Source organism: Littorina saxatilis, linkage group LG1, assembly GCF_037325665.1.
Source record: "Littorina saxatilis isolate snail1 linkage group LG1, US_GU_Lsax_2.0, whole genome shotgun sequence".
Classification (NCBI taxonomy): Eukaryota; Metazoa; Mollusca; class Gastropoda; order Littorinimorpha; family Littorinidae; genus Littorina; species Littorina saxatilis.
In genome coordinates this window covers 76,846,560-76,873,681 of record NC_090245.1, presented here as the reverse complement: position 1 = coordinate 76,873,681, position 27,122 = coordinate 76,846,560, and the positions used below count along the sequence as shown (strand labels likewise).

The following is a 27,122-nucleotide window of genomic DNA, read 5'->3' as shown; positions in this document are numbered from 1 at the left end:
CACTGTGTCATATGTGTAGAGTAATTTCTCACAAAAGGGATAAAGTGATTTAAAAAATAAATTAATTTATCAACATGTGTTAACTTACTTTTCACAAAAAGCAGATGTTGCTTGAAAAATATTAGGTAAAATGTTACGAACTGGAAGCATAGAACAGATGAAGTGATTTTTTAACGAATTCTGTTACATGTGAAAAACGTCTGCTCACAAACAGCAGAGGAAGCATAAGAAGGATAAAGTGAATTTCAAGAACTTACTTTTCATTTTACATAATAACATGTATACATGATTGATGAACATTCTGTTTACTTGATGAAGTGTGTACACAATCAAGGAATAGTTGGACAATATATATAAAATCAGTGTAAGCATGGTATGTCCTCGAATATAACATCTCAAATACATCTGTGCTACTTCCTGTATCCTATAATTATTGAGATAAAATATCTACATATATTTATATCTGTGCAAAACATTTAAAGTTTGATGAATAGCATTGCAACTTCTACGTTTGTTTCTTGACCTTTTAATACTTCTTGTCTCCTTTTTTTGTTCTGTTTTCATGTTTTTCTTTTTAAGCATTTTGTCATAAGAAAAGTACAGTATGTCATATTTTTTTCCTAAGTAATGCTTCTGCAACATTCACCGCATACAAATATGAACACACACACAATTTGATTCACCCTAAACATTTACAGTTACACACACACACACACACACACACACATTCCATCTCTTCGTGGCAATTCTATTCACCCTAAACATTTCCATGCCATATGATACCAGTTTCAAGTTTTGAAAAATGACAATATAGAGCGCTCTGGTCTTGGAGATTTGCTTTTCTTCAATTTCTTGCCTTGCTGAGAATTCTTGCTATCTTCTTTTTGACTGCTAGCTGGCCTGGAAAACAAAGACAAGACATTTATAATAAACTTCTAATATAACAGTGGTATGCTAACAATAATAATGCACTATGCAAATGACACATTGCACAGCATACATAATTTTGTCATCATTTTCACGAGTTTTCATTCACAAGCACCTGGGAAATAAATCTCATGTTCCCCGGGGAATAAATCCCCGGTTACCATAGTTGCAGGAAGCCCTATTACATGGATAATCAAAAGCAAACCCAATAGAAACGCTCGAGGATTCTCCGGCTCTTTTCATTGGCGTTTCCCCAGACCTAAACAGACGACAAGACACTGCTTTGCAAAGTTCCAAAAACCAACTGGCAAAAGTAAACAAAAAAACAAAACTACTTCAATAAATTCGTCACAAACAAATGAAACCTACCGATATGTTATGTCTTCTTACAAAGTCATGGAGTGCGTGTATCTGTGTTTCGATACACAGACGTTCGGAGAAACATGAACGTCAAGTTCAAGTAATACGACACCTGACACACACATTTTGACCCGTGCACAAGACGTTGTATCGATAAACGAAGCACACGTAAGAAACAACAATAAAAGCAAAGAAAATAGCAACACGATATGCAAACATCTAACAAAGCCGAGCATGCAGAATGACAGGTCTAATGAAAAACAAAGAGGTACCGAGTCGGAAACAAGATCGCGATTCTTTCCTTCGCTGCACGACGCAAATCTTCTGTGACCTTTGACCAAACGTAGCTTCCACATTCGATCACCGTGCTCAGCTTAATATTTACAACAGAAAGCCGAGGGGGTGGAATACCGAGATGAACCTACAGAACTGTGCATCCTCAAACCTGACATATTCATCCCAACTCATTTAATGAACTCAAAAACACAGAAAGTTGCTTTCACACGCCATCTTTGATTGCCAGTGGTTATCAAACCGGGACCCGTGTGGTTATCAGCACGGGACCCGTGTTTCAAAGCATGGCTCCGTGGGTTGATTGTGCACTTGTTTTCTCACTACCAAAATGATGACAAAAACGATGTTTGATGGTTTGTTGACAGACCAGCTTTTTTGTCGGTCCTCGAGGGGCATATTTGTTTCATATTTATTGACCGCGGCCTTCGGCCTTGGTCAATAAATATGAAACAAAAGACGATATGCTCCCCCTCGGACAGACAAAAAAGCGTGTCTGTCAACAACCCATCAAACATCTTATAATGTACAATAATGATTGGAAATAACAATCCGTAATTAAGCAATATGTACAAATATATTGTTCAAAACCTGTGGACAAAAATATTCAGACCTGTTTACCCTTACATTGAGCCATGAGGAAGATTTGAATGAAAATGAGTAAGATTTTCCACTTTAAGAGGAAGATTTTTTTAAAAACCATAAGCTCACTTTAAAGCAATAAAACACTATTTTTTTCATAATTTGCTGCGTGCTAAGAAATTATAAACTTAATTCTACATTACACGATAGCGTCATTGTATATTTGTGATGTATTTTTCGAAAAAAGCAAATAGAAAGAAAAAAGTGAACGAAAGAGGGCTGCTGATCCATCCAAATCACTGTCACACAGTGTGCAGAAAGAATGGCCTGGGCCAAATTTCCTGGAAACCGTCAAGTCCGGATACTTCTTTGACTGAGTAATCTTCTTTCCACTTCTGATGATAGATTTTCTTCTTCTTTGCCCCACACGCACTATCGCGCTCAGACTCTTCGTCGTCAGTTTCGTGTCTGTGTTGTTCCTTTCTTTTTGGAGGCATTTTGAAGTACAGACTACACCAACACTGAACAACACTGAACAGGCAACACATGTTCACTACCGGAAGAAGAAACCGTTCTAACCGGAAATGGCTGAAAGACGTCTTAATACTGAGAAAACTATCGCAACTTTTTACCGAAAACATCACAAAATTTTTTTTTTTCGAAATCGCGCCAAAATGCGGAAGACTTTAAGCAGTGCGCGGACAAGCGGAAAAACGATCTTAAATCCGTACAACTTCCGCCCATTCCGTAAGAGTAAACAGGTCTGAATATTTAAGAGCAATGTTATTAATATTTCAGCTCGGAATTGACCAAAAAATTAACTGTATTTCTTTAGTCCCAGAGTTGCAATTTACAGACATAGCCACTGTAATCAAATTCTTTACTGCTCACTCCCAAACACCCGCTGATTCTCCCCTTGCATTCCAAAGATTCCTCAATTTAAAAAAAGAAAATTTTAAATCAAAAATTCAATAAAATGGGGAAGGGAGAATGGCACAGGGGGGCACATGGGGGGGGGGGGGGGGGGGCGAGAGGAAAGGAGGAGCAGCACCATTACTGTTACCTTTTCCGTGGCTGCTCGTCACTGATACGCTGCTCTTGCAGAATCTTGGAGATGGTGTCACGATTCAGACAGGTGTCCACGTGCTGGTTGAACGTCTCCAAGGTCCAGTCTGCTCTCTCCGCACAGCACAGCGGACACACCATATAGTCTGTGGAGTCCAATTCCTCATTGGATGAATTCTCTGGGGCCGACAAGGTTGTGGTGCTGATAGTTCCCGAGGTCTGAGTGTTGGGTTTTTGGCTACTGGTCAAACCTGAACTTTGCAGTTTCTCCATGCTGTGCTTTGTTGTGGAACTGCTAATTCTGTGAGGTGATGTGGTTTCATTTTTTTTGCTCAGAGACTTGTTCTGAAATGTGCGAGAAGCCTTACTGGTTGTAGCCTGAGAGGAACTCACTTTACTGACTGCTGAAGAATTCTTTGATTTCTTGCCTGAATAAGTCTGCTGATTATCTGTGGAATGTCCAGATTTTGAGGCTGGTACTGAACTCTTTGGTTTTGCTGTCGGTTGACTGCTAGCCAGCTGTTTGGATTTTGATGTAGCAGAGGTTGGTAACGGCTGAGACTGAGAGTCTGATTGGAGGCACTTGTCAATGTGAGCATTGAAATCAGTGAGGTTGATGCAGTTGACAGGTTTGCTGCAGACAGGACAGGTAAATGCTGGCTCTCTGGTGAACCAAAATGAACTGTCCACAGCATGATGTGTTTCTCTGTTTTGCGAGACTGCACACGTTGAAGTGCTGGCACCATAGCTCGTACCTGCTCCACCTACACTTGTTAAAGCATGATCACCAAGGTCACTTGTATGGTTGACTGTTCTCCTCGTATTGTCTCTTTGTGTTTCAAATGGCTCTGTCAATTGCTCATTCTCAGACAAGTCTGAATCGCTGGATTTCACTTCTGCATTATCTTTCCCTGCACTGGCTTCATTTCTGAAAGAAATAATAGCACTGATGTCCATTTTAGTCTTCTCTTGGTCAACACCAGTGGTCAGAGATTGCATACTGCTAACAGTTTTGTCTGTCTGCATGCTGTTGGTGGTAAACTGGAAACTTTTTCCGACAATTTCAGAGGAGCCAATCTTCCCTTCAGTTTTGCTATTTTCTCTGTCATCCACAGGATCCCCTGAATTATCTCCTCTTGAATCCTGAGCCAGCTCTTTTACAGTACTTGCAAGAACGCTTGTCAACATCGAATCAGATGTGTTTGACCCAAGGTCTTCCGCTTTAATACTTGTCTTTTCCCTATGCTTGCCTGCTGATGTGGAAATGCCACAGGTCTGTTCCTGAACTTTCGTGGGACTCGGATGAGACGTATAAGGATTACTAACTGATGACAATGACAAGCTTTCTGGTAGCACTTTATCCAGACATTTTTGGTTGGCAACAGCTTTATCCCTGAACAGTGCTTTCATGGGACTTGGCTGAGGTGTGGAAGCTTTATTGACTGGCTGTAGTGCAGTGTTTTGTTTCAAAAGGTTCCTAGGACTCAGCTCAGAGGGAAAACCTTTGCCCACAAGCTGTAATGAGGTATCTTGTCTCTGCTCTTTCTGGGGGCTTGGGTGACAGACAGAAGCTGTATCTCCTGCAGTGCTCTGCTGCTGCAATTTGACCGGGCTCAGCTCAGGCACAGAAGCTTGATCTGCTGACACGGACGTAGAGCTTTGCTGCTGTGGCATGGCGGGGCTTGGGTAAGAGGTGGAGACTGATGCTTTCTTGAAGAATCCCAGAATGGTGTCCTGCTTTTCTTGTGAACACTCGCTTTGTGGCATCAACTTGGACAGGCGCACACCTGCAATGAAATAATGCAAGCCCTGACAATGCAAAGAGACAATGATAATCTTTGGAGCAAGTGCAGGTTAATCATTTTACCAGCTGATATCATACCCTGCATGAACAGGAAGGGGTAGCACAAGAAGGAAAAGAATAAAGCGATTCATCAGATACAGTTTCGGGTTAACAGCAATTTGTTTTTTTATGGGAAATATTCACAATAGCGATTTTTGTTCCTCCTTTTCACAGAATGTAAAAGAAACACTCAGCAGTATACAAATCCAAATCTTTGATCGCAAGTTTCACAAGTCTTTATTCTCAAATGCAGAGGATTTTAACATACATTTCAAATTGTATTCACTAATTTTAAGTAAAACAGAAAACTGTAAACAGACACCAAAAAAACACAAACAAAAAATAAAAGATCTTGGCTTACCCATAAGTCTGAGGTGTAGAGGTTTAGGGGACTCTGCAAGTATCTCAGCCCTCAGAATCCCCTTGGCAACAGCGAAGATGTCATCAGCACTTCCTACATAGTTACTGGTAGTCTGTGCTCGTGTTCGAACTTGGAAGTCAGTTGTCTTCAACTTGAGTGACACTGTTTTACCCTGCAGAAGATAAAGTCTGGGGTTGTGACTGCCGTAAGTTTTATTTGAATGCCCCTAACCCCATCTCAACTAACATTTCCTAAATGTAACCCTTAAGTTCTTTTTCCTTTACATATTTTTGATATTGTGACCACCCAGCCATGACCACCCCCCCCCCCCCCCCCCCTGTGTATTGTAATTGTCCCCTTGTCTATGTGATGTAATGTAATCGAAAATTTCTTATCAAATTTTCATTTAATTAATATACTTACCAACTCACATAAATAGCATTAACTTCAGTTTGATGCGTTAGACATTGAAGCACTGACCCTGGTAACAGGGGGAGATAACTCCCAAAACAAAACAAACCCTTGACAACGGGTCCCGGGAGTTACCTCCCCCCACCGGCTGCCCGCGCATGCGCTGGACATACTGCCGGTATAGTCATTCCCACTGAAACACCACCTTAAACCACACAAAGCGGGGTAGGTAGGGAGGGCATTAACTATGTGAGTTGGTAAGTATATTAATTAAATGAAAATTTGATAAGAAATTTTCGATTAAATAACATATTCTTACTACAACTCACATAAATAGCAGATTGCTACACAAGGAGGCGGGAAACTCACCTAAACCTTCGGTAGAACCTGGCCAGCTGCCACCATGGCAGGCAAACAGCTCGAGCCATCTTGCCTAGTGCTGGCAATATCACGTAGATAAAAGTTTATGAAAACGTCTTCAGACTTCCAGTATGCTGCTCTGAGCACTTCAGTCATCCTGCCTGAGCGCAAGACCGCTAGAGAGGCGGCCCAGGCTCTCGCCTCATGCGTACGAGGCGACCGTAATGGGAGAACGGAGCGTCCCCCCCCATGTGTCTGCCACCACTCATATGCTTGCCTTATAAGCCCGGCAGACCATCTCGCCAAAGTCGTCTTAACGATATCCTTATCCCTGGCTACGTTTAACGAGATGAAAAGCAATTTCTGAGATGAAGCTCTTAACGGAGCCGTGCGAGACAGGTAAGCCCGCAGAGCCCGGACCGGGCAGTTCAAGAGGTCAGGGTCACCGCGCGGTAAAATAGAACGCAGCGACTGTATGTTCACAACAGGAGACGGCTGGTTAGGTTTTTGATTCTTTGCTAAAAACACAGGCGAAAAACGCAAGATAACCGAGCCATCTTTTTCGAAGGAAATATCCTGATTAAGTCCAGAAAGAGCGTGAACCTCGCTTCCCCGACGCGCTGACGCAAGCAAAATAAGTAGGAGAGTCTTCTTAGTAAGGTTAGACAGACTAGCCTCTTTCAAAGGTTCGAAAACCGAGGAGCGCAAAAATTCCAGTACCAGTAAGAGATCCCAGGCTGGGACAGACGTTCTGCGTGAAGCAGAGCTAAGAGCGGAACCTTTAATGACACTTGCGATCACCCCGTCCAGGGCAATAGAGCGTCCCAACTGCTTGAGGGTAGTGGAAATGGCAGAACGACGTACCCTGAGGGTAGACGCCGTCCGACCTTGGGAGGACAGCCAAGCCAAATGATTTGCAACCTGCATAGTACGTGGAGACAACGGGTTAACGCCGCTAAGACGACACCACTGGGCCCAAGCAGCCCAATGGGACGAATAAACAGCAGAAGTAGATCTTCTATGCGCCTTCTGCACCAATGTCAGAGTGAGGTCTGACACCCCAGCGCGCTTCAACGCTCTCCTGACAGAACCCAAGCGTGTAGAGCCAGGAGATGAGGGTCCCTGTGAGGGATCCCTGACCTCGGTTGCAGAAGCTCCCCTTCTCGAAGATCGAGAGGAATGGGTGGACCGTCGGCTAGACGAAGAAGGTCCGGAAACCACGCCTGGCTCGGCCACAACGGCGCTATGAGAACCAGCCTTGGCTTCTCCAAGTCCGCCTTTCTCAGAACCTTGCTCAGCAACGGAAAGGGAGGGAAGGCATAAGCTACCAGATCCTTCCAGTCTATTTCCATGGCGTTGACCTCCCAAGCCTCCGGGTCGGGCACTGGAGACACGAAGACTGGGAGACGCCGAGAGAACCGGGTGGCAAACAGATCCACGAGGGGTTTGTCCACCTGCGTCCACAGACGCCGCAGTGCTTGGTGTGCGATAGTCCACTCCGAGTGCAGAATCTGCGAAGTGCGACTGAGTGAATCTGCCAAGATGTTCAGGCACCCCGGAAGGTACTTCGCTGAAATCACAATTCCCTGAAGGAACGCCCAAGCGAGAATCTCGCAAGCTCTGTTGGACAGAACCAGCGAGCGCGTACCCCCTGCTTGTTCAGGTACGCGGCCACAGTGGTGTTGTCCGTGTGGATCAACACATGCTTGCCCCGCAACGAGGCGACAAACTCCCGAAGCCCGAGGCGCACTGCGTCCAACTCCAGAATGTTGATATGCAACGATTTCTGAACCTGGTCCCAAAGACCGGAAGCTGTGTTCCCCTCCAGATGAGCTCCCCAACCCTGAAGGGACGCATCGGTAAAAAGATGCAACTCCGGGGGGGGCAAGGAAATCGGAACGCCCTGAGCCAGCCAGGCCGAATCCAACCACTGCCTTGTTGACTCCAGGAACCATCCCTGAAGGGGAAGAGACAGATTCCAACCTTGCGAGGCTGGATCCCAGGCAGAGTTCAGAAACGCCTGAAACGGGCGTTTCTGAACTCTGCCCAGAGGAATCAGGGTAGACATCGACTCCATCTGGCCCTGGAGTGACGCCAACACCCTGACAGGCGCGTGGCGGAGGCTTGACAGAGACCTGACCAGATCCTGCAGCTTGTCTATCCTCCGCTGGGCGGGACGCACAGTCCAAGCTAGGGTGTCGAACACCATGCCCAGATAAGTGAACTCCTGAGAGGGAACCAAGTCGGACTTCCCTTGGTTCACGAAGAAACCTAAGTCTCTCGCAGTCTGCAAGACTATCTGGGTGTGCTGCCCGCACAGGGACTCTTGTTGACTCAGAATCAACCAGTCGTCCAGATAAACTCTGAGACGAATCCCTTTCTGGCGCACTAACGCGCAAAGCTGGCGCACTATCATGGTGAAAATCCAGGGTGCTAAAGAAAGCCCGAACGGCAGCGCCCTGAACTGGAACACCCTGTCGCCCCACAGGAACCGCAGCCACTTTCGATCTGACCTGTGCATCAGAATGTGGAAGTACGCGTCTGTCAGATCGATGGAAGTGACCCAGTCCGACGGACGAAGGGCCTCCCTGACAGACGCTGGAGTCTCCATCTTGAACGGAACTTTCCGGAGGAAGCCGTTCAAGGGAGACAGATCCAACACCGGTCGCTAACCCCCTGACGCTTTCGGGACGACAAACAGTCTCCCGTAAAAGCCAGGGGACCGACGATCGATGACCTCTTCTACCGCTTGCTTCCGCAAGAGCAGTAGAACTTCCGCCTGAATAACGGCACAAGCCTCTGGATCGGCGGGGAACTTGAACCTGGGTGTTGTCCTGGTTAGAGGGGCCTTGTCCTCCAACCAGAGCAACCGGAACCCCGATCGAACCACTCCCGTAACCCAAGAGTTGCTCATAAGAGCCAACCAAGCTGGAACGGCCCTTGAGAGGCCGCCCGCTACCAAAGGGGTAGGGGCTAGGGGAGTGGCTGGATCGGGGAGCCTTCATTGGGGGTTAGGCTTGCCACCTGACCCCTTCTTCCCGAAGGAAGGTCTCTTATTGTAGGGGCGAGAACGGCTGCCGCCCCTGTGCGACCTCGTCTTCTGTCCAGAGCCGCGAGAAGATGAAGGCGGCGCCGAACCACCTTTTTTCTGACCCTGCCTAAGGGCAAGCTCAGACAGCTTAACAAAATGCAAGTCCTTCGCATCTTGAGACTCTCGCCTGAGAGCCTCAAGAGACTCAGGACCCAGTAGGCTCTGACTCGCGAAAGGAGAAACTTTCAAAGCCTCAACAGTGGCTTTATCCGACAGTCTCGAGTCCTTCAACAGAGCTTCGCGACGCCACATCACGGCCTGCGTGTACAACTTGGCCGAAGTTGCGGTCTGCTCAGCTACGATCTTAGCAAGAGCTGCTAACAAAGTTACAACATCTTCTTCCACCGCGTCGTCCCGGAACTTAAAGGGCTCCAGCGACACAGAGATGGATCTGGACAACGCTCTAATAAGAGTGTCAGACACGGAAGACAATTCGAGAGAAACTCTCCCAGCTTCCTCAATCGCGATCACGCCGGCTTCGGTACAGACTGAAGGCCTCTCCTTCTTGTACCCATCCTTGCGTAAGTTCGCCAGCTCCGGAGTGACCTGAAGCGGGGAACTCGGAAGCGCGAAAGAATCGATCAAATGAACAGGCTTCCCGTACAGCCTAGGTTTACGGTTCAAATCCGCCGGCATGCGAGAACAATCACTCGGCGATGCCAACCAATTTTGAACAGACTCCGGCGCATCCCCATGTGCAGTTAAAAGAGGAACGATGCTATCGGAATTGGCACCCAGGACCCTAGCCATCTGATAGGCTATAGAGGGAGACTCCCGAAACCGGAAGCGGACACCAGCCTCACTGTCCCCCCGGAAATCGCCAAACGCGGAAGGAGGTGCTGCTAGCCGTGAAGACGAAGTTTACACCCCTTCCGCAAAATATCTAGAGGTAACCTCAGCGGCGGCACTCAGCGCGCGTGAGAAACTCCTCTCAACCCGAAAGTTGTGTTCCGCCTCAGAAGAGTCGCCACAATCTTCGTCAACATCCCCATCATCAACAAAGATGTCCGATGAAGACCGATCATGACCGGAACCATCATTGTCCCTAAACGGAACTGATGAACTCGTCGTACCGGAACCCTGTGTAACCACACCAAGGGGAACCGGTATAGCCGAGCTGCTACCACTGGTAGCTGGCAATCCGGAAGGAAAGGCGACCGGAAACACACCTGTGCTTTGACCGGAAGCCGACCCAACCTGTCCCCCGCCGACCACAGCCGCCTGAGCGGAAGTGAAGGCAGGAGACGGATTGCCGTTACCACCAATGACCGGAACCCCCGTAGGCTGTGAACCGGAAGTCGATGGTAACGAAATGAAAGTGCCACGATCTCTCGGAAGAGATCCTGTGGCCGGAAATCCCTTTGCCGAAGCAGTTGAACCCGAGTACGAGGGACCGGACGTACCGGCCCCAGCGTCAAGGGTGGAATAACCGTCGAGATGAGCAGCACGCATTTGCGCCGAACATCCCGAACTTCCACGAACACGTACCTGATCGGCCGAAGCCGAAAGCTGAGGATCAGCAACGTCCGCCGACGTAATCGTAGCAGAAGGAAGAATCCTCGACAAAGAGGCAGCGTTGCCAACCCCTGGAGGCAAAGCTGGAATGGTGGAGTAAGACACACCCCTGTCAGTAGCCAGCATCTCCCTCATTTGATCCTTGAAAGTAGAAAAAAGAGCAAACAATTCATCGCGCGAGACCGCCTGAGTCTCTTTCTCCTGCGGCGACAACACAGGCATGCTAGCAGGAGGATCAATCGAAACACGCAACGACTCCTTGCTCACCGGATCAAACACACTGACCAGAGGTCGTTTCGCCGGCGAAACTTTATCTTTATCTTTCGAACGCGACTTCTTAGATTTACTTTTAGACGAAGACGCAGACCCAGAACTGCCCAGCGGCGACCCCACCGGTACCTGCTTGGCAGAGCTCTTCCCCTTGTCCGCCATCGAAATGACAAGTCACAACGAGAAAATTTCGCAAAAATAATACAAAATTCTAAAATGCAAATGGCGGCATGCACCCGTAACACCGGGCACTGCCTACACTAGGTTGAAGTAACAAAAAACTCCAGAAATCGGAGTCAAAAGTTCCGCAACCGGCAGACAAAACAAAAATGCAAATGGCGGCATGCGCTTGTAACACAGCGCTCTGCCTACAGTAGGTTGAGACAACAAAAGGCCCCAGAAATCGGAGCAAAAAGTTTCACAACCCAAAAATAATCAAGCAAAAGAAGGCAGGCACCTAAACAACGGTGCTCCTACCTGAAAGCGCCAAGTTGACGAACAGAAAAACTTCGTAAGACGAAGTGCAAAATTTCAACAACAATTACAAAATGCAAATGGCGGCCGGCACCAGCTAACAGTGCCCTGACCGTTATAAGCCAAGCTGAGAAGAACAAGAAACTCCGACAAGTTAGAGTCAAGTTCCCCAACAAAATACACTTTGCAAATGGCGGCAAGGCAAAACAAGATAAACAAGAAAGATCTCACCGTAGTAGAGGCAAGAAGCGTTCAGACTTCAAAGGGTCAACGGCCTACCGTGGCAGGCCAGCGGCTGAAGAAAACAGCCAGAGTGCAAACACGTCTATTCGCTAGCGTGTTGAAGAAGGGAATGACTATACCGGCAGTATGTCCAGCGCATGCGCGGGCAGCCGGTGGGGGGAGGTAACTCCCGGGACCCGTTGTCAAGGGTTTGTTTTGTTTTGGGAGTTATCTCCCCCTGTTACCAGGGTCAGTGCTTCAATGTCTAACGCATCAAACTGAAGTTAATGCTATTTATGTGAGTTGTAGTAAGAATATGTTATTTAATGTAAAGCCTATACATGTTAAAAAAAAAAAAAACGAATAAAAAAAATTAAAATAAATCCTAAATGAGGCAACAATGCAGGCAGAATTTGTTCTGCAATAAATATTCACTTTCCATGGAGAACTATTTTGATTTTCTTGTTTTTCAGTTTCAGTGGCTATCCCTGTATTAAAGACATTAGATTTTACTAACACTAACACATGCACACACACACACACACAGACACACACACAAACACATGCACACACACAGACCAGGGGAACAGAATAATTAAGAAGACTAAGAAGAAGAAAGAAGAAATGCAGTAGAATGGGTGTACTTACAGGGAAAATCTGGAGAAAAGATTTGAAGTTTACTATCGATGGACACTTACAACAAGCTAGCTGAGTACATGAATTAAACATGATATAGAATTACAAAATTGCTGTTGCAAAAGAAATATAACTCTTACACGATTCACGAACAAATGGACTAAACTATGGCAGGGCTACCAACAGATGCTACTCCTAGAGAGTCCCAAGACCCCCAACTTAAATGTGTAGGGGTTCTTGTACACCCTTAGTCAAACTTTGGAAGGTCCGAAGACTAAGAGGTTTTATATTCTAGCTTTCGGAAGACACATTCCCCACTGACACAAGATCTTTGGAGCACTCATTTCAATGTAATGCCAACTTTTGAAAGTTACATGAGCTCTTCGCAAAAACATCATGGCCATATCGGTCAGATTAACTATGTAAATTTGCGTCGGTTCAGATCTTGCAAAACATTTTCTGAAGAAAGTACAGATAATCTGCATGAGATTGGATCATTATAGTGTGTCAATGGGACCTTCCCTTTCAGGTTTAGTGCATTGCGGGACCCCCCCTCCCACAAATTTCTAGTATGTTTTGTGGCTTCAAGTGCGTAAAGGACACAAGGATGCACAGTTTGGGGACCCCTGCTATGGTTTTCACCAAAATGATACATCAGAAGAGAAGCAGTATTGAGAAACATTCCTACCATCAGTTGCTCCTTAGCAAGATCCTCAGCAAGACACTGACACAGCTCCTGGCACTTGCTGTACAGTTCTTCTGGTCGGCTTAGCTCGCCAAAAGTCCTGTTGGTAGCAAATAAATAAATCAGCAAAGAAATCAATATATAAGTAATTAGAAAGTTAACCAAGATACCAATTTTAGCTTAAAATGAACTTTAACAAACCGCATTGTGATATCAAATTGCAAACCTGACATTTTTTTTATTAGTTATCGTTAGATGTGGCTGTGATATCCACATTTATCAAATGTCGAGAAAGGAGGAATCCCATCAGATGGAGGTGTCATGTGATCCGTCAAAACACACTAATTGCCATTATGTGTACCATAATAATCAAGCCTGCAGCCTAGGATTTCAAGGAGCAAACTTCAAGAGAAAAGTGACAATTTCAATTCAACAATGAACACATCAATTATATAGTTCCTTAACACACAAGCTCATGGTGATGTACAAAAACAAAACAAAAATAAAGAGGAACCATTTAACATCAGTGCAAATCAACAGTAAAAGACTGAAGCGCTACTTACTGCTCTGTGCTCATGCTTTTCCGCTCCTCCTCTCTGGCACTGTCAAGAGATGAAAAAAATGTGGTCAGTGTGAACACATAGTTTCCCAAATATATATGGGCCTTTTTCAAAAAATGTTGTAATTTCTGTCCCAGAGATTTGTAAAAATGTAGAAAATCTGCTGCACATCTCTAATCACTGTCCATTTAATTATGTGCTTTGATACAATCCAGTAATTATTACACTTTTAAGCCGATACTTTATTATTTTGTTGGAGAAATCTTTTCTTCTTTGGGGTAGGGGGGGTAAAAAATGGCTGTCCCTGGGCAGACACCTCATTTTTACTGACCACAATAAGGTGTTAAAAAGGCAGACTCTGGAAACTTAAATGGTAGAAAAGAAATGTTTCAGTCACAAAGATCACATGTGTAGCAAACTATTGATTAAAAAAAATGTTTACTTTTTTTTTTTCCCCCCCATGTCATTCCTGTTACCAAGAAGAAAACCAGCTACAAAAAATGAACACTCCCTAGTATCACTTCGAGCTGCTGTTGGAAGTATGTCATTTCCTGTGTAACTTTTACAGAAGGCGAGCACTGCTCACTATTCATTCTTCCGGTGGTAAAGTCTTGGGCAGTTCTGTGAAGTAAGTAGTGTCAGTGTTCACAGTCATTCCCGTTACCGGTCATAAACCAACTAAAATTGCATGTGTAAAATATTTAAATGATTGAATAGAAAGTTATAAGTGGAACAAAGTGTTTAGTACCAAAAAGCACAGCTATGCCATTGAAAGGGAGTAATTATTAATTTTATTACGGATGGTCCGTCATTCCTGTTACCATCAGAGCAACAGGAATGACATCTTGGTAACAGGAATGACTGACATTTGTGGCAAAAATAAATATGAACAGTCTGTAGCACACATTTTGTTCCTTACGTTCAAATATGTGTGATTTGACCACACACACACACACTCGAATGCACACACATACACGCACACACACTCTCTCATACACACACATACATGCACTCATGCACGCAATTAAAAAAACCACCAGAAAGACTAATGGTAAAAAGAGAAAGAGAGAGAGAGAGAGAGTTTCGACCATTATGCAGAGAAAAAAACCCATTTTATTTCTTAAATGCTCTGTGGCAAAGAAGTTTGTTTGTTTGTTCGTTCATAGGCTGAAACTCCCACGGCTTTTACGTGTATGACCGTTTTTACCCCGCCATTTAGGCAGCCATACGCCGCTTTCGGAGGAAGCATGCTGAGTATTTTCGTGTTTCTATAACCCACCGAACTCTGACATGGATTACAGGATCTTTTTCGTGCGCACTTGGTCTTGTGCTTGCGTGTACACACGGGGTGTTCGGACACCGAGGAGAGTCTGCACACAAAGTTGACTCTGAGAAATAAATCTCTCGCCGAACGTGGAGACGAACTCACGCTGACAGCGGCCAACTGGATACAAATCCAGCGCGCTACCGACTGAGCTACATCCCCGCCCCATGTGGCAAAGAAGTCATCCGTCACAGTTTTTTTTTTTTAATATTGTATTAATGTTATTATTTGCTAACAGCCAGGAGTGTATTGGCGTTCTTAGAAATTAACTTTGTATGTAGCCTTATCATTTCAGAAATGTTGTTCTGCGCAAAGAAAAATGACATTATGAAGCAGTTGAGAAGTTATACATTTATTTTTCATTTGCTTAATATGATCCTTGAACATATCATTTTGCCACAACTCTGATGAACAGAACGTCTCAACTGAGTCAATGCCATAACATTTAAAAATGTCATTCCTGTTACTGTATGTCATTCCTGTTACTACTAATTGATTAATGCATTATAAATGAATGGGTGATCAGTTAATGCAGACAACAGAATATTGTCTTTGTCTTAGTGACTTTTCAGTCACAGAGGGGTCTGTTTGGAATGCAACGACATATGCTTCATTTTATTAAGTTTGGCGACCATCCAAATGCCAAGTGTTTGAGAATTATGAGCTCTGTATGTTGATGAAAAATTATTTTGTGAAACTTTTCAATCAAAATCTTCCTTAGAATGTTGAAATAACTTTGGAGAAGACAATGATAGTCAAAAAAGACCCGAATATTACTTTTCATTGTTGAAAAAAAAAGTGAAACTTGGTAACAGGAATGACATTTTTTCCCAATTAAATTAATAAAAATTAATTAATCTCCATTAAGTTGGCATGTAAAAAGGGCACACATGAAGAATACGGTCCAAGAATGATTTACAAACAAGATGTGCATAATAAAAGTTTTAGTCATTACATTTTGTTTTTGGATTTTCTGTGGTCTGAAAGTAGAACATTTTTTTTTAAAAAGGCCCATATACGACCTTTCAGACTCAAGCGAGATCAAGTCTGGAAAGTACAAGAGCTTTGCAAATTGCCAGCTGGGACAGTTTTTGTACAAATAGCATGTTGCTGAGGTAACAGTGAAAAATGTTGAGAAAACAATATCACTGTTATTAAATGGAGGCATACAAATTCCCTTTCTGTCTAAAGTTTACATACCTGGCAACTTGGGTGGAGCCAATACCACAGGCCACTCGCATGAAATAGGAGAAGGACACCGAGGAATAAAGGTGGTACAATAGCGCCCTCTGTTCAAACATATCCTTGCATGTCGAAATTCCGAGTGCACCCAACAGTTGTTCAGTAACTCGACCAATTCCTGCAATCTGAAAAAGATAACAATTACAAATTTGGCTATCACATTTCAAAGCACCAAATATATGTATCACGGAATGTCTTCAAGTAATTCCCAGTATACTTAACAGTTTTTTGGCGAAACAACTGATAACAGAAACCAAAAACCAGAGACATATATAGTCTGTACATCCCATGTGTAAAGCAAAAAGTCCATATGGTGCTTTGTATGCATGACAGTGAGATCCAATAGCAAGAACTGGAAACAGGTTCTACTTTTACAGCAGATCACACACAGGCAGATACATGTACGACATATGGCTACACATGTGTCTTACTCTTAGGCAATGGCATTTGGCATCCCGAAAAAGCATAACATGAGTGCCAACTAAATTTTGCTCATGCATTCAGTGGTCCATCAGCATAACCAATAATACAGTACAACAACCTTCCATTGCAAGCTGTCAGTCAACCAACAAAACTCTGCAATTAACTTTCATACTGCACTCAGAGCGCCCTGTCAGTGTCAGCAGTAAAGCGCACTCTGCATCTGGTCACAAGCATGGCAACATTGTCGTAGCTTGTGGAAATAAAATGTTAGTAATTATAATACCTTCCTGATAGGCAGGTTGTGGACAAACTGCATGATGTCATCCAGGTTTGCAGGTAAGTAGAACTGTCCATTGGGCTTGTTCCGGTCAGAGCACACTTTGGACAGCATCATGTTCGAGGCAATGCCTGTTAAACAAAAGCTACAGTTACTTACAATGAACGTAACCAGGTACACATTTATGTGGGAAAACAAAGAGTGAGAAAGAGATCAAGAGGAAAGAAATAAACTGAAATGAAAGCCAAAACACTATCATGAAATCAGGAATGAAAGAAATCGACTCTTTCCCCCCATACACTTGTTCATACATGGAAAAAATACAAATAGTATATAAATGCAACTGCCTAAACAAAACCAATAAAACGGTGCAAATCAGGATTAGAATATCAAGTAACAGATTTCACATTTTTGGCAAGAAATGCGCAAACACTCCCAGGAAATCTCATTCCCTGTTGGTTTTACTTTTAGTTACACCCAAAACAGCCTTCTGCAAGACAAAGAAAAAAGAAAGAAAGAAAGAAAGACACGTTGAGGACAAATTCACCTGCACTGGCTGTCAGACATGTGCGCTGTTCAATACAACATCTCATCTCATGCACGGCTGACTCAACATCCCGACCAAAGGGCACCACCTCATACTTTGGAATGGCCTTGCCACATGAATGACATGGACTTCCTGCCTCTACCGCTACTGACTCAAACTCGTTTTTCTCTGTTGAAGACTCCTCTGTCTTCCCATCATTATTCTGAGCAACAGATTCTTTGGAAATATCTTGACGTGAAGTATTTCCGGTGTTAGTGGAGGGACATTTTGCTTTGGACTCAATCTGAACAGCATCGGCATTAACTTCTGTCACTGCTGAGGATGAGCCATGACGGTCAGAAGAATGGATTCCTCTGGAAGACCCTGAATCAGTCAAGTCCATGGTATCCGCTTCAAAGTCTAACAACACGCCCTTACCACCTGCACTCTCCTTGATTTTTTCAGTGTTAGCATTTATATCACCATCGCCCAGACTATTTGCTGACTCAGAACTGAGTGCTTGAGAGCTTTCTTCTTTCAAGACGTACATTCCGATCGTCACGTTCAAATCACACTGACACAAGGCAGCATCGGCTGGGGACTGGCATCGCTTGATGACAGATCTTTCTGTCACCGACATCTGTTGCCGGTTTTCCAGATGTTCTGTAAAGTTGAGGTAGGCCTCATCCAGACTCATGGGACAGAAGTTGGGATCGTAGTCAGCAAACACTTCCCGCACCTGATGGCAACATTCATTATACCTGGGAAAGTTGAGCGGCACCAGAACCAGTTGAGGACAAAGTTTCTTGCCGATGAAACCTGGCATGGCTGCCCTGACACCGTACTTTCTGGCCTCGTAGTTTGATGTGGACTGAAACAGCAAAGAAAAACTTATTCAAGAACCATAGTTAAAAAAATAAAAATTAATAATAACACTATATAATTAGCTTTCTGCAAACACATAAAACTCACACAAAAATCCATTTTACAGCAAAAAAGCATCAATCAACAAAAGTCAAAAGCAACAGTCAAATTCAAGCACCTGCCTTTGTCTAGGATTTGCGTAAAAAAAATAAAAATTGGCTTGAAACACCCGTTATCTTTCAAGACTACAAACACCTGCACATGCAAACGCTCTATCTTTTTTTCTCAAGCAGTAACACATGATAACAGAGGTGAGGAAAAGAGCACAGCAGCTGATTCTAAAACACCAGAAAACACTTGCCAGAACAGAAAGAGAATTCCCAACTGCAACTGACAAGTAAACAATAAACAAACTTTGATCATACCAGCATTCCAATGCCGCCAACAGCCATGGGTTTATCACGCAGTGATGGATTGTCTCTCATAGCTACAGCAGCGTAAAAGGCATCCATGTCCACATGTACAATGCTCTGAGTCAGGTCTCGAGACGCGCACAGCTGTGAGATCATGATGTCCGCCTGATTGGAGGAACAGGTATCCGTAAAATCAAGCTTGAAACTACTGTGAGTTTATAGCAGCAAGGAGTAGCTACCCGTGAATTATGAAGCATTGTGACTAATATTAAGTCCAAGTACTGCAGATAACATTTGCTTCTTAACAATGATGACACAAACAATAACAATCCAAGTATTTGAGTCTGAGATAAGAGCTAGTGGGTATATGTGTTTGTGTGTACGTACGCGAGTGTGCATGCGTGCGTGTTTGCAAGTATGTGTGTCTGTGTATTCATGTCTGTGCATATGTATGTGACATTGTATACATGTGAGCGATTGCAAATACACCTGTATTAATACCTCAACACACAGCTGTGACTGAAGGTGTTGTCAAGCTACGCAGGGAAACTCACCTCAGTTTTCCCTTTCTGCAATTCGGCATCATTGATCTTTCTCCTATGTTTCTCCTGCTCTTGTATCCGGTGTTGTACCTGTTCTTCCTTCTTGCGCTCATTCTCAAAGAATTTAGAGCCTGTAAATACACAAGAAAACCGTCAGAATTTCTTTAAAACCAGAAGCAAGATTTTATTTTTATTAATTCATGGTGAACAGATCAGGTTCACAACGGGAGCATTTCGTTACTCCCCCGTATCGTTACTCCCCCGGCTTGTTACTAACCCTAACCCTAAGGGGGAGTAACGACCCGGGGGAGTAACGAGCTGATCCCGTTCACAACCACTATACTTTAATCTAAATCTGGCTCAAAAGTAACAAAGAAGAAGAAAAAACGCCGGTCTGGCTTCTGGTATGCTATTTAGTATTAGTTATAATCGCAAGAGGAACAAAAATCAACTTTTTTGTAATTTGAACTCACGATTTTGACATTTTGTCATGCCAGGAGAAGTGAGCATTATACCTACACACTCTGTACCTATACTTCTGATCCATGATTACTGCACTTCAACAACAAACAAAGTCACCTTTTGAAACTTCAAAGATGATCTGATTGATGCGTTCCTTGTCCAGTCCTTGCATGCCAGCCTTATGATCATTGAGCTGCATGCGAGTAAACAGAGGTGCGCTCCCTTCCTCAGGTTTAGCTCCCTTGGAGTTTGCTCCTGGTTCTGTATTGCCATCAGGTTTGTTGTTTCTGTTACTCCTGTCTGCTTGAACACATCATATACACACATGCAAACTTACTAATACTACATAGATAAATTTGAAAGAACAAGTCATCAGCAATAATTGAGAATGGAAAAATATACAGGAGTACCTGCAATGAAAGGACAACTCTGGAACTAGCCAAAGGTGTTCCTATATATATATATATATTACAGGTGTCTTTTTACGACAGGTATTGTTTGGACAGGTTTGCAGAGAAAGGGAAAACAGAAAGTGTCTTTTATTAAGAGGTGCCCTGTCATCAAAGGGCCTGACTAATCACAACCCTAATACACTGCAAAATCATAAAATATAGATCTAGATCTTCAAGAACATGTATACATGTATCATCTCATACCTTAGAATTTGATTAACATTTGACATATATATGCTCTTGTAATACCGATAGTAGTCATCGAACATTTTGATTTATCTTCACAAAAGAAGTTTCAACTAACCTTGAACTGGAAATGAATCCCAGTTTGTGTCCATCCAATCTTCCGTCTCACTGTTGTTTTCATCTTCATCGGTGGTTTGGTAATAATTCATTGCTGCATGTACACCTTGTTTTGCACATAGTCTGCAAGAGAACACCACTGCATTAAAAAAAAAGTCAACATACTTCAACACACATAGCTCTGAACTACATGTAGCACACAAGAAGAAAGAAGAAAATAACACTATATAAACTTATATTATACACAGCAGTATTCTTCTTTGTTCAGACTGCTCATGAAGATGTCAGGCAGAGCCCTTCTCAAAGTGCAATCGGTTAAAGACATAATGCTAAATATTTAATCTTGTTATGCTTTGTATGAAATTATCAAACCTGGGTCAATACTCACACAAATATTTTATGACACAAAAGCCCTTTAGGAAGACTACAGTAGAACCCCCCATATACAGCCTAACCTGCCCTGGCGACCACCTGTCCATTACGACCAACCCAAAGGATCCCCAACAGTTTTTACTATATAAATCACCTTTCCATAGCGAATACTTGTCTAACCCGACTGCGACCATTCAGTTTCGGTCCCAAGTCATGGTATCAACCAGTCATGAACGACCACCCAACGTCTTTTTTTTAACTGTTAAAAGCATACTCTGTTCTATACTCAAACCCCCTCAAGATTATAGGGCAGACCCACCGTATCGACCTCTCACAGCGACATCTCTTTTTGGGCACACTTCTGCATAACAACTCTTTTCAGAACCGCTGACACCTGTGGGTGAAGATGAGGTCAAGTATGGGTCAAGGTAATTCAGTCACACGCACACACACACACACACACACACACACCCCCCCCCCCCCCCCATCTTCATCAACAAAACATCCTTGCAACAACTTTTTCTTCAGTGAAACGTAAGCAACCGTCTGGACCGCTAACAGTAACGACAATGGCTAGCCTGTGACAAGATTCTGGCAGCATTTCTTTGATTGCAATAATGAACTGATCAATGGAGCAATAACTGTGACTAAGTAGGCGGTAGACGACAGAGACGATGAATCAAACTTGTTTATTGTTTGCAACTGGCACTCCTGATTAGCTTCAACAAAAGGAAAACTACACTGTCCACCCCTAATAAAAAGCAATTGTTCGGGAGAATAATGATAGGAGGTCGAAAATCTTTTAACTGAGCTGGCTACAAAATAATGAGACTAAGCCGATACCCTCAAGAAGGATGAGAAAAAAAGAAACCGAATTTGTATATGACACACGCACACGCAAACCTTCCACTGCACAGAAACACTTTTGAACGTGCGTCACACTTCACACACACACGCATACAATGAACGGATTAAACTTGTAAAAAAGGACACTAAGTAAATCTGCCATATATAAAAAGAGACAAGTTTAATCCGTTTATTGCATGCGTGCATGTGTGTGTGTGCATGCATTCGTTCGTGTGTGTGTTTGCACCTGTGTGTGCATTACCGTATGCGTGTGTTTGATCATGCGTGCGAGTGGTGTGTGTATGTATGTGTGTGTATGTGTTTTAGTGTGTGTGTTTGTGTGTGTAAAGTGTGTGACACATGTTCAAGAGTGTTTCTGTGCAGTGGAAGGTTTGCGTGTGTGTGTGTCTGATGTGTGATATATGTGCCACTGCCAGTGTTTCTGGGCAGTGGGATGTTTGGCAAATGGCAACCCTTTTCTTAACGACTACCTGCATCTAAAAAAACAACTTTTCCTCAGTCCCTTGGGTGGTCTTAATGAACAGGTTTGAGCGTAAGAGCTGCCAATTCAAGACTCCCTCCATTTTAACTTTAAGACCCAGTTTCCTCAGATTTTGTGTTCATAAACTCTGCAAATGTACCCCCATATTGAAACTCCCTCCTTTTTAAGACCTGATTTTCTCAGATGTTTTGAGGTCTTAAATAAGTTAAAAGGAGGGTTCCACTGTATTAAAAAGAACGCCAGATCAGGGCAACTGAAGATGTAATTAGCTGAGAGTAGCATGTTTACAGCTTATCTTGAATTGAACATAAATTATATATATATATATATATATATATATATATATATTTCCTGAATAAGTTATACAGACCCAATACAACAAAATGTTGAACACATAATGACATATTGACGTATTGGGACGATTCATGGGCTACTTCATTTGTCCCCACGTACGATCTTAACTAAACTAAACATCTATCCTCTGTATCCACGCTTCAGCTAGAAATAGAATAGGCGGTGGCAATAAATAAAAATAAGTAATAGCCAACAGGGCCGGACTAGGCTAAGAGGAGGGGGGGGGGGGTTGCCAGTGGTGGTTCAGGGGGATGTTCCCCCTGTTCGATAAAATGATTGCTCCAATTTTATTGTATGGATGTGAAGTATGGGGTTTTGGTTCCTGTGAACTTGCTACTAAACTTCAATTGCGTTTTTATAAAATTGTTTTCAGACTAAAAAAATCAACTCCAAATGCTATGATATTTGGTGAACTTGGAAGATATCCACTAGATGTTGATATGAAATGTAGAATGCTTTGCTATTGGTATAAACTGATTAGTCCTATTCATAAAAATAAATTTTCAAGTATTGTGTATTGCTTTACTTATAGATTGTATATCAACAAGATGATTGAATCCAAGTACTTATGTTTCATTGAAAAAACCTTAAATGAAATTGGTCTCTCTGGCCTTTGGACTTCTCAAGAAAATATTCAATACTCAAGCACATGGTTTAAAAAGAAAGTAAAAAGAAGTCTATATGACCAGTATATCCATAAATGGTTTACAGAAATTGGAACAAAAAATATGTTTTGGAATTATCGAATGTTCAAAGATATTTTTGCATGTGAAGACTACGTCACAACCCTGCCATATCAGCAATGTGTTTCAATGATGAAGTTTAGAACATTAAACAACAATTTACCTGTACAGAAAGAACGTTATCTTAACATCCCGAGGTCAGAAAGAACTTGCACCAAATGTGTATCGCATGACATAGGTGATGAATTCCATTATTTATTTGTCTGTGATTTTTTCAAAGAAGAAAGAGCTGAGTTGTTACCACCTTACTATTGGAAAAAACCTAATGCACTTAAATTTAAAAAGTTGTTTGCTACTAAGAAAAAGAAATTGCTAAAGAATATTTTGGACTTTACTAATAGAATTTGTAACAGTTTTTCATAAATTTTTTATTTTTTTATTTTTTATTTATTTTTTATTTTTTATTTATTATATTAGCATATATCATGATTGTATTGATTGTATTTATTGTTCAAAATGCCCCCATGGGTTATGGACCAATAAACTTGAACTTGAACTTGAACTTGTTAAGCTGATGGGTAGGTCATATTCTGAGATAGGAAAATGGTCGCTCCTTGCATAAAACGGCATAAAATAAACAATAATAAAAAATGTTTTAAATAAGTGAGGTACATGTTTAGGCTAGGGGGGGGGGTGCGCAACCCCCATAACCCCCCCGGTAGTCCGACCCTGGCCAAGGCAAGTAACCATAAAACAATCGTGTGTGTGCATGTCACGCTGTGTGTGTGTGTGTGTGTGAGAGACTCAGAGAGACAGAGAGAGAGAGAGAGATACAATGGCAGATGGTTCTCGACTCTGGCGCAGTTATGTTATAAAGAGCATCCCGAGCATCCTAACGACCTTACTCCGTATAAAGTCACACATGTCATTTTCAAAAGATAGTTGTAAATAGTTACCCGCACAACTCGAGTGCCAAAAAACTTCGACACTTTGCCGCGAGAAGTTTAAGGGATGCCACTCTCGTATTAATACTTGTTGAACCTTTTGGTACTCCTCACACCAAAGAGTAGGCTATTTCAAGCAAAAAGGCACTCGTTCATACTGATCTACTCATTGTTGTCTTTGTGAAACTACAAATGAATCAGAAGAGGTAAGGGCATACACAGTTAATTACGCGTACACATAACGTACTCTTGTGTTTGTTTTATTTAAGATATTAGTTCTATGTACACAGTTTATGACAGAAAATGCTTTCACTGTCCAGTTACTCGATCTACTTTCGTTATCGGGAAAACCCAGTATTTCTGAGGAAGGAAGTACAGAGTTAGCATCTAAATTAGTCATAGGGGATTTTTGTTACTTACAACCTGACCCGACAGTTGAAAATGGTAGGTCGATTTTTCGTTTTGTTAGATACACTCCCGGGTTGTGTTTTCAAATCATTCAAGGAGAAAGAAAATGTTTCTTTGTTGAACTTATGATTTAACATGATCAACTGGTATTTATTCTGCCATGCTTGTTGATCATGATCATGTAGGTTTGCACTCATGATTTTGCTTTGACGTCAGCAAAACAAAAAGAACACAGAAGGAAATAAAGAAAGTAAAGGAGTAAACAGTGTGTAGTATTATTCATCAGTATAGAGAATATATCACAAGTATACTGTACACTAAAATATGCCATTTTAATGGTCAAGGATCAAATCTAGATTAATAAATCTTATTTTTCAGTGGCTATTTAATTCCTGGCAGCATCTGTTTGTTCCATCTTTTTAGCTACATCCTGCGTTGGCCTCCAAATGAATATAATATCCTGTTTATAGTGCTTTGGAACAAAAAGGTGTACGATTATATATACCAGGCCACTTTAAACGTATTATCTTCTGAACAAACTATAAGTCTTTTTTAAAGACAGCTAACACAGTGACAGATGTCATGAACAAGCACATTTAACAGAAGCAGTACAAGTACAGTCAGACTGATATGAGCCACCCAGTGCTCATGCAGTATAATGTGCTGGCCAGAACATGAAACAGAAGTGATCAGAAGCTGTTTTTCATGCTTGTTTCCATGAAGAGTCAAGCTTTCAGTTGTGAAATCAAAAGGCTTTTAGTTGCAAATTACGGGCAACTTTTTTTGTCATTTGGTTATAGATACTGGCGCATACTTTTGGGATTACTCGGATAGTTTTGACATTGTAGAAGGTCGGCCGGGTTCTGACCGAAGAATGTTTTATAGCCATGCAGGTGATTCAGGCCTATACACATTTTCAATCTACATGGAAGTGACCAGTGTCCTATGAGTCTGGGAACAATACTGGTCATGGAAATTAATTCAGCGAAAAATTCTCACTGCCTGTGGAAAGCAGCTGCTGCAATCTTTGTATGTGTTGCAGAAGAAAATGGATCATGCATACTGTATGAATTTTAAATTCTGAGTGATGTGTAGTGGTTTACACAATACTACACAGGAAGGAAATGACATTGGAAAACAATTGCCCAGCAGGAAAATCAGTGAGGACTGAAACAGTGAAAGCAAAAAACTGGAAAAGCAGAGTTTTCTCTCCTTAGGTTTAGTGCAATGTTATGTTCCCCAAAGTCAACATCAGCTTTCTTGTCAAATGACTGTGCCTGGAATATGTAAAAACAGTTGCAGATAGGGCAAACGACAAAACAAGTTTTCTCTTAATGCAAAAATATGGCATTTCAGTGGTACTCGGCTTCATGATATGGACAACAGCTAAAAGACTTTGTGAGGGGACGTATTTACAAATTAGTTATTGCTACAGCTAACAATCAATGAGACACATACTGTGAAAATTATTCCCACTTCCTTGTGTAATGGTAAGAACATGACAGTTTCATCACTCTTTTTTGGTACGAGTGTCTTGGATTATCGCTGTCATTTGCTTCAAAGTTTGCGTTATGTGTCTGCAAGTCTTTCAATTTTGTGTTTCGTGTAGCTTGTAAGTCTGGGGGGGGGGGGGGGGTTGTTTAAAAAAAATCCTGTATCCCCCCTTTTGTGTTTCAGTATGACATACAAGTACACATGTAAATATTACTGTATTGGTTTAGTTTCTTAGACTTTCAACTCGCATGTAAAAGAATGCACATCTGAGACATTGGTTAATTGGGTCGGTCATTCATTCATGCTCATTATTATCTGAATTAGATGATCTGTTTCTGGGACTGCAAAATGTTACTCTGAGAACGACCCCTGAAGCAGGGAAGAACAAGTTGTGTGGATTAGTGTACTGAAAACATGTAGTCAATTTGTCCACCTAAAAGATTTGGACTGTCAGTCAGTAAAGTGAGTGTGTGATTGTAAAATCAAAAACCTTTCGCCAAATGTCCACATAGACTGTCTGCTGTCAATCAGTTGCCAGTTGGGTGTGTGTGTGTGTGTGTGTGTGTGTGTGTGTGTGTGTGTGTGTGTGAGTGTGTGTGCCTGAATCTTGTATATATTATCCACATCATTGATGTGCTGGATTTCTGTTCCCCTTTGATGAGATTTTCTTTTTTACATTGTGCTTTTGTTTCAGAGCTCATTTACAGGTATGTCAGGCATGAAAATCACCATTGGCAAGGTGAACGGAGGTGTTTATAATGGAAATGAGATTATCATCAACCACAACCAAGATAGTGGTAAGGACATTTTGGTGTATGTATTCATGTGTGTGTGTGTGTGTGTGTGTATGTGTGTGTGTGTGTGTGTGTGTGTGTGTGTGTGTGTGTGTGTGTGTGTGTGTGTGTGTGTGTGTGTGTGTGTGTGTGTGCCTATGTTTAGGAGTGTACAGCATTGATGATGTTTTTCTACAATTGTTATGTTATAAATATGGCGAAAGTAGTGTGTATTTGAAGCATTTGTGAAAAGTCTTTGATATTG

General features: G+C 42.5%; 2 protein-coding genes across 3 annotated transcripts in view; one reads left to right on the top strand and one right to left on the bottom strand.

The window, feature by feature from the left end:
• Positions 1–68: 68 nt before the first annotated feature.
• Positions 69–21,248, bottom strand: LOC138979948 (DNA polymerase kappa-like). Its single transcript, XM_070352719.1, has 13 exons — positions 21,173–21,248; positions 20,483–20,604; positions 19,844–20,026; positions 19,277–19,395; positions 18,735–18,887; positions 17,467–18,316; positions 16,926–17,050; positions 16,178–16,344; positions 13,657–13,695; positions 13,097–13,193; positions 5,430–5,601; positions 3,224–5,012; positions 69–900 (listed from the first exon to the last, which is right to left on the bottom strand). Exons 2-13 carry the CDS (start codon positions 20,571–20,573, stop codon positions 789–791), a joined length of 3,897 nt encoding a protein of 1,298 aa, XP_070208820.1. The 5' UTR covers positions 20,574–20,604; positions 21,173–21,248; the 3' UTR covers positions 69–788.
• Positions 21,249–24,304: 3,056 nt separating this feature from the next.
• The window catches only part of LOC138979920 (uncharacterized), a 28,329-nt gene continuing 25,511 nt past the window's right edge, over positions 24,305–27,122 (top strand). The window contains exons 1-2 of one of the 2 annotated variants that reach the window (XM_070352703.1): positions 24,305–24,388; positions 26,779–26,881. In XM_070352703.1, coding sequence (XP_070208804.1) covers positions 26,794–26,881 — 88 coding nt within the window. In that variant the 5' untranslated portion in view covers positions 24,305–24,388; positions 26,779–26,793. Of the gene's footprint in view, positions 24,389–24,532; positions 24,627–26,778; positions 26,882–27,122 lie in introns of those variants that run through there. The other variant, XM_070352698.1, reaches the window with a different exon arrangement.